Below are 7,615 nucleotides of genomic sequence, written 5' to 3' on the forward strand. Positions count from 1 at the left end.
TAATGAGCATGTATTGTAGTTGAAACATCTTTTCAGATAGTAATGACATGGCGAATAGAAACAAACTAATTAAAGTCAACATGGATGAAAAAATGTGAGCTGGTTTCTTCTGTACAGTAGATTAGCTCAGGTTAGAAACAAAAAATCTTCTGTCTGTTACATTAGAGGCAATGCCAGAAATGTTAAAGTTTAAAACATTTCAATCTAAATATTTGCATTACTGCCTAAAGCAAGAACATGCTATTTCACTTTGTCATATTTTTATTGTATCAGTATCAGAATGAACATCTCAATTTTTGCTTTCACATCTTGAATGACAAGATCTGCTTTCTATAGGCCTCGTGTTAATGATTTAGAACTCTGAATGCATTTAAATTAAATTAAAATATTTTGTTAGAAGAGTGTTTTATACTCGACATATCAGCTCACACTTTGGTAAATCAAATACTATATTATCAGAGATGACTGATTTAAGATTTTTAAGATCAAAATTCAGGGCTTCTGGTAGTACCTAGAGTAGCAAAGGAGATTAGGCCTTTTTATTTATGGCTTCTAAACTCTGGAACAACTTTCCTGGTAAAGTCAGAGGCTCAGACACACTCTCTCAGTTCAAAACTAGAATAAAGACCTATCTTTTTAGTAAAGCATACACACAATGCATCACATTAGGGTATGATGCATGAATGTGCTCCAAGCAGGAGCTGGCTTGACAAACCACCTGCAGGACACACTGCTCCTGTCTTAATGCACCACACATTGTGTTAGAAACTCTCATATGCTTTACATAAGCATTACATATTTGTTTCTATGTTGAAATAACTGCTATTTTCATTTATTACACTTAATTTTTGCATCACCTTTAAATATACTATAAACAGCAGCTACGCTAATTATTTTCGTTATTCTCTATTTCCATCTGGGGAGACTCATTTCGAAGTCCCAAGAGATTATGCAGCATTGATGCGATCCAAGACCTGTAAAGAGATGATCCCAAGATATCCATAATCCTGGACCAGACCGTATCCCGAGCTGATGCTGTGGTCCTCTCATGGGGGAATGGAGTGCATGAGACTGATTCCTAAAAGACCACCTTGACAGACAAGTGCCCACATTGATCGTTTGGGCCAGACTGACCCTCCACCGGTGGCCTACTTACACCTGCAGCTTCTCCACGACGGATGTCCTGCTTCTCCAGCCTCCGGCGCCTAGACTGCAGCTCCACACAGGACGTTTGGCCAGAAGAATAATGATCATGCCCAACAGATCCTAGTTCCTCACAAGTTTTTTTTCCCCCGTCACTTGTCAACTGGAGAAGTTTTTAATCTTCGCCACTGTCGTCACCGGCTTGCTTGGATTGGAACTTGTGGAGGAGCTGCGCTTGATTTGCTCTTCAGTGTTTGAATTTTCAGCAGTAAAACTTAAACCACACTGAGCTAAAATAACCTGAACTTCAATTCTAAAATCTGGACTTCACTAAAACTATGTTAAGCTGCTTTAACACAATCTACATTGTAAAAAACACTCTATAAATAAACATGAATTTAATTAAATAAGAAAACAGTTACTATTTACTTGGTTGAAGAGTTAGCACTGAGGTCCAACTCATTTCCACTGACTTCAAAAATGTCTTTCTTCGCCCCTACCATTACCATGATTACTTAAGTATTTTAGGTTTTGTCAGTTAAGTGGCTAATTTGTACAAATTAAGTCATACAAAAATGTCCGATTTTAAAAAGGAGGCGTGGCACCTAACCCCACCCCTCACCGCAACCGTCTTTGGGTGACGATAAATCGTACTAAATTGTACGAATTAGAATTCACATGAATTAGCCAATAAAAAAAAAAGTAACAAATTGCCGTGAGATTGCATTGGTACTTCAGGTTTTGTTATTAATACCCTAACCTCCTAGTTGTAAGGTTTAAGACCACAAAAAGTGTTAACTAACAGATTTTCAATGACTTTTTTTAAGTAATGAGTTGCGTTATCAAAAAACATGTATTATCTTAGCCAGATATTTTTCCAGGAAACCATTGTTAAACTTTCTTTTCACAAAGATATGGACATTTGGACAAATTGTAGAGCTTCTGTATTCTTATTTATTAAGCAAAAATATAATCTCACATGTTATTTAAAGAAGAGCCAACAGAAAACGGCACCAGAATGATATGGGCATTATCCATCTCCTATACAAATCACAAGTTTAAAAAACTGAAGATATCCACAGTTGCGATGAATAGATGATACCTCAGTGTTATGGCTTTAAAGCTGCTGTTAATATGAATCTCATATACAGAATTAGAACTGATGTGTAGATCATGGTACAGGAATTGTGAGGATGTGAGAATAGGTGTGACGGGTTAGATTCATTTTGCCCCCTCTCCGGCCTTCTTCTCTTGCTCAATATCTGTAAAAAAAAAAAATGAAATAGGAGTAGAAAACAATGCCAGTGCGAATAGATTGACTTCCAAGATTTAAAACGAAATGTTAGGATGAAAGGTCTGAGGAGCATCAAAATGTACAATGCAACAATGAAAGGGTTCATTTTGTGTCATCTAAAACCTTTTGAACACCATTGTTATACTGTTTAACAACTCCTATTCTCATCACACAACTTTCAGAGGAGTTGAATTGTTAAATTAAATTATTGAATTGTCTTTTTAAATAAGTAAATAAAAAACAAAGCAGCTGCTTGCCATCGAGACAGCAATAAGATCCAATAGACGCCCGTTCACTCCAAAATGGTGGAATTGTTGGGCTGTTGCTGGGCGCTGCTGTTGCAATGGAACGTTCTATTGAGTGTCGCCTTTTGCTGATTCTAAGCTCATTGGTATAACCAAAGACTATAGAATACACAAGATATGTCACTTGTGTAGTTTTGAATGGGGAAAAGTTTAAAGGTCAAATGGAGAATGAAGCCTCGCCTTCAGGCTGATTTATACTTCTGCGTCAAGCGCACACATATGCTACGGTGCAGCCTACGTGTGGACACATGGCCCCTCGCTGTGGCACACCTCTTTAAAAAAATGTAACGCGTACACGTAGCGCAAGCACTGTGATTGGTCGGCTTGGTAGCACTGACGAGTATGGGCTGAGGGTGAGGGCCACGCAAGTGTGATGCAGCGGGTGTCCTGTACAGAAGGAGTCCCATGAATGAGTTCCTGATGTTTTGTTTACCTAATGATTAAAGTTGTTGCACTTCCGCCGATTCCAGCCTCAAAAATGAGCGAGTTTGAGTCACTTGTCCATAAAGGAAGTGTTCAGAAAAAACAAAACACCAGAGAACAAAACTCGACACAGAGGAACATAAACACCACACTGCCAGCAAGCGTTTCGGAAGTGTATTGCAGAGCAGCAGAAACAGTGTGCAGAAGTATAAATGCACTGCTACGCGCAAGGCTTGCACCGTGGGTCACGCCGACCGTTTGACGCAGAAGTATAAACCAGGCTTTCTAGTACAGGAGCCAATCAGCGATCAATATAGAATGAAAATTCTCTGGGGGAATCAGCCACTAGTTTCTGCAGATTTTAATTGATTTGAATGTTTAGAAATGAAACTAAAGAGACATTTTTTGTTAAATTTTATTGACGCTTTCTAATATGAAATTAAATAGAAAGGTTGGCAAGCAATTGTGGAGAATTTGATGTTTCTCCATTCATATAGAATGCCTACTGCATACTGCCAGAGAGGCATTTTAAAAATGGCTGCTGAGTGAAATGACTTGCCTTAAAGGGACTTTGGTATAACTTATCATTTAAAAACATTATATCATCATACAATGCCAGCACACACAGATCTGCAAGATATCTTTCTGTTTATTTATTTTTTTTCGTTTTGAGGAAACTGTAAATTCAAATTCAGATGTAAATGAATCGCACAGTTACTTCCACTGAATGAGAAAAACAAATTTTAACTTTAGCCATGCAGTGGAAATAATTTAAATAAAAACACAATGCTGTTAATTTACTCATAGGATTCTTTCTTCAGCAGAACACAGAAAATTATTTTCACTCATGCTCCTTATCGATCAATAAGATGGAGTCAGAAATGCAAATTAGTAAGCGTAAAAAAATCCCCAAAATAAATAAGAATTTCATGATGCAAACCAATTACATCGCCTCAGTCGAGAGGTCCTGTAGTAAAACTGCACTGATGTTAATACAGTTTTATTATATCTAAGAGCAAAATTTACAGTTGAAGTCAGAAATATTAGCCACCCTAAATTATTAGCCCACCCCATTTATTTTTCCCCCCAATTTCTGTTTAACAGAGAGAAGTTTTTTAAACATATTTATAAACATACTAGTTTTAATATCTTAATTCTAATGACTAATTCCTTTTATCTCTGCCATGATTACAGTAAATAATATATCAGCTTAAAGTGACATTTAAAGGCTTAACTTGGGTAATTAGGTTAACTAAGCAGGTTTGGGTAGTTAGGCAAGATATTGTATAACGATGGTTTGTTCTGTAGACTATAGAAAAAATAAAGCTTAAAGAGGCTAATAATTTTGTCCTTAAAATGGCTTTTAAAAATAACAACTGCTTCTATTCTAGCAGAAATAAAACAAAAAAAGATTTTCTCCAGAAGAAAAAATATGATCAGACATACTGTGAAAATTTCCTTGCTCTGTTAAACATCATTTGGGAAATATTTAGAAAAGAAAAAACAATTCAAAGGGGGGCTAATAATTCTGACTTCAACTGTAGGTACAAATGATTGCTTCGCTTTATAAGATCTTTTATGCTGTGTTTCTGACTTTGAAATTGATTCTACATTTTTGTTCTACTTAAGAAAGACAATCTTGGGTGGCCAGCTGGCAAGTAAATTAACTGCTAATTACTGAGTGGTCTATTACTGTAATGAAAAATGAAGTTTAAAGTTCATAAATCCCGCTGCTGACGTTAATCACTGGAGTTCTTTTTGATCCTCTCCTGTGTACTCTTCACCTTAGCCAGGTGAAAGAGACAGACAGTCTTATCTTAGAAGAATTCCAGTGTGCGAATATTCTTGTAATGTTTGCTTTGTGTCAGGTCAGCACACGACTGTGCAAGGCTAAGCTGTGTTCTGGTACAATGACTTATGAGGGTGAGGCTGTCAAACTCGCTTACCCTCTTTCGTCGGAAGAACGTTCTTCTCCTCTGTGTTTGTCTTTTTTAGACATTTTTTGTCAAAGTTTTGCACTTCTGCTTTGACAGGGTTATCACTCATTTTGAAGAGTCTGCAAGAAGTCAAGTAAGTGAATCAGTTAATTTCAGCCTCTAAACACAGAATAAACTTATTCTCTTCTAAACATTCCTTACAGCTGGTTGTTCATGAATCAACATTTATTTAAGGTATGTTTTGTTTAAATCAAATTGTCTGCTATTTGTAATTCTTTTGTTTTGTGCATTCCAACTACCCAATGCTCATTTCCTCAAAAATGTAAGTTCAAGCAATCTTTGTCTGGACACGTATACATACTCCACCCTCCCCTCAGGTATGTGTTCAAAAGCTAGGTTACATAAGCCTTTATCAACAACACTGACAAAAAAAATTAACTATAAAGTATTGCAGCAGTGTCTCTGTGTGTTTAAGGGCCAAATGTCCTCACTTGCATAGAGAAATATCACAGCAACCTGCGGACTGGTCATTACTCGTTTAAAAGGCTTAGAATTCAACCACTGTTGTTTACCCATGAGTAAGCAACGTTCTAACGCTACAGAATTTAGAAAATATAAAAATATGAAAAAAAGAGTGTTTACTGCGAGAAGTTGGGTTTAAAATAGAAAACAAACAACTATATGTTTATGGAAAGTCCTCACAAGGACAACAAACCAGATGTGTGGGTGTGTGTGCGCAGGGAAAAAGGTGTGCTGGAGCTTGATTTTTGTATATTTAAATATAAATATAGATATACACAAAAAGTCATTTTACTAAAACATTTTGTGCAGCCATGTTTAGTTAAGCTAAATATTTCTCATATTAAAGTTCTTAGAGTTGTATATTAATATGATGTGTCAAAATAAAAATGTTTAATATTCCGTTACACATTGAATACAGTAAATGATAATACAGTTGTTTTGAATTGAGCCTCTTATGTATTGAATACCTTAATGCCTTACTGTATTTTTGGAGCAACACTAACAGCAGTTCACCTCACAAACACCATTCTCTAAACAACATTAGAACAATCTCTCACCAAGCATACATGCATACAAATACAGTAAAGAAATACTGAATTTGGGCGGCTGTGTGGTGTATTTCCTAATAGGTATGATCACGATAAAGGCAGTATTCACCACACCCAAGACTCGTCGCCAAAGAGCAGAGATTTTGCAAGTCTGCCAAATCTTTTGTTATAACTATTCTTTTGTAGTATTTCTTATTTATGTTTTCCAGTCGATGACGTGTTTTGTTGCAACTGTATATTCCTAAAAGCTTTTATGCGTCACGAGAATTATTAACGGACTGCTCAGCTCACAATGCACACCTTATCTACCGTTACCGTTCGACACAAGAAAAATCCAAGGGCGGACACTATCTAACGTTGTAACACTTCACTGACAGGTGTGCACAAACATAAGCTCCCATAGGCTATGCTTTAAAACGAAAACCATTCCCTTCACATTACTACACGCATGCTATTAAAAGCATTACATAAGTAATATAATTAAATGTTGATTCATAATCCCATTAATTTGGAATGCGCACATACTATCAGCAAGTTACAAATGGTGTACAGAAGAAAAGGAAATTAAAGGAAACAAAGTTATTAATGTATTTAAAAGACTTACCTGGCGTTGCCTCAGAGCTGTAGTACAAAATATATCTTAGAATCTCTGTACAATGCTTAGAGGGAGCAGCTAGGTTAAATAGCCCCCACACCCTGTTGCGCAACAGCACGGATGTAATCTGCTGCTCAGTCTGATTGGTCCAATTTGTCAGTACTGTATTCTGAACAGACAAACCTGTGCATTGTGTTGACGGTAATCGAATCTGAAATGTGTGGGGATTCTAAAAACGGAAACGCAATTGCGGGAACACTAAACACGGCCAAAATACAGCAGTTAAATAGCCTATGTATGCAACGTTTTACAATGATATACCAGCAGCACCACCTTGTGGCGATAAACATTCCCTGTAACGAGTATTTGACTCATTTGACACCACTGACTCAACGAGACATTGATTAGACATCTGACGGATCTGCAGATGATATGATGCCTTCAATAGGCATGGGCAAGTAAGATTCTGACGGAAAAATATCACGGTTTCAAATGTGACTAAATGTATTCTGTTTAAATGTCTGAGTAAAAAACTAAAACTTTTTCCCCCATTTAAAAACAATATATTTCATTTTGAAACACAGTTATGATATTTTGAAGCAGTAAACATGTCAGGCTGAATATTAAAAATGAACTATTGACTTCTGCTGTCTTCATTTGTTTCTAAAACACAGATTTCTTGACAATTTAAAACAGCATCTTCAGATTTTTTTTTTTTTTTTTGCAGGAAATACTGTTTTCTTAAAAAAACAAATTTAAAAAACTGTAAATAAAAAATCGTACACATACCTTAGGAACGGTATTGCAGAATTTTTCGCGGTTTTAAATCCTTGACTTTTCCAAACTGC

The 7,615-nt window shown here is 36.3% G+C and overlaps 1 protein-coding gene across 1 annotated transcript; it reads right to left on the bottom strand.

Annotated features, from left to right (window-relative positions):
• Positions 1–2,077: 2,077 nt before the first annotated feature.
• Positions 2,078–6,870, bottom strand: tmsb1 (thymosin beta 1). The gene is made up of 3 exons (NM_001165918.2): positions 6,777–6,870; positions 5,112–5,221; positions 2,078–2,405 (listed from the first exon to the last, which is right to left on the bottom strand). The coding sequence occupies exons 2-3, from the start codon at positions 5,209–5,211 to the stop codon at positions 2,365–2,367; spliced, it is 141 nt and encodes a 46-aa protein (NP_001159390.1). The 5' UTR covers positions 5,212–5,221; positions 6,777–6,870; the 3' UTR covers positions 2,078–2,364.
• Between the last annotated feature and the right edge of the window lie 745 nt (positions 6,871–7,615).

This window comes from Danio rerio, chromosome 14 (genome assembly GCF_049306965.1).
Source record: "Danio rerio strain Tuebingen ecotype United States chromosome 14, GRCz12tu, whole genome shotgun sequence".
Taxonomy (NCBI): Eukaryota; Metazoa; Chordata; class Actinopteri; order Cypriniformes; family Danionidae; genus Danio; species Danio rerio.

Excerpts from the sequence above, each read along its gene's own strand:
- tmsb1 (NM_001165918.2), bottom strand. The coding sequence starts at position 5,211 with ATGAGTGATAACCCTGTCAAAGCAGAAGTGCAAAACTTTGACAAAAAA. Across the intron at positions 2,406-5,111 it reads CGTTCTTCCGACGAAAGAGG|ATATTGAGCAAGAGAAGAAG; the intron begins GTAAGCGAGTTT and ends TTTTTTTTACAG.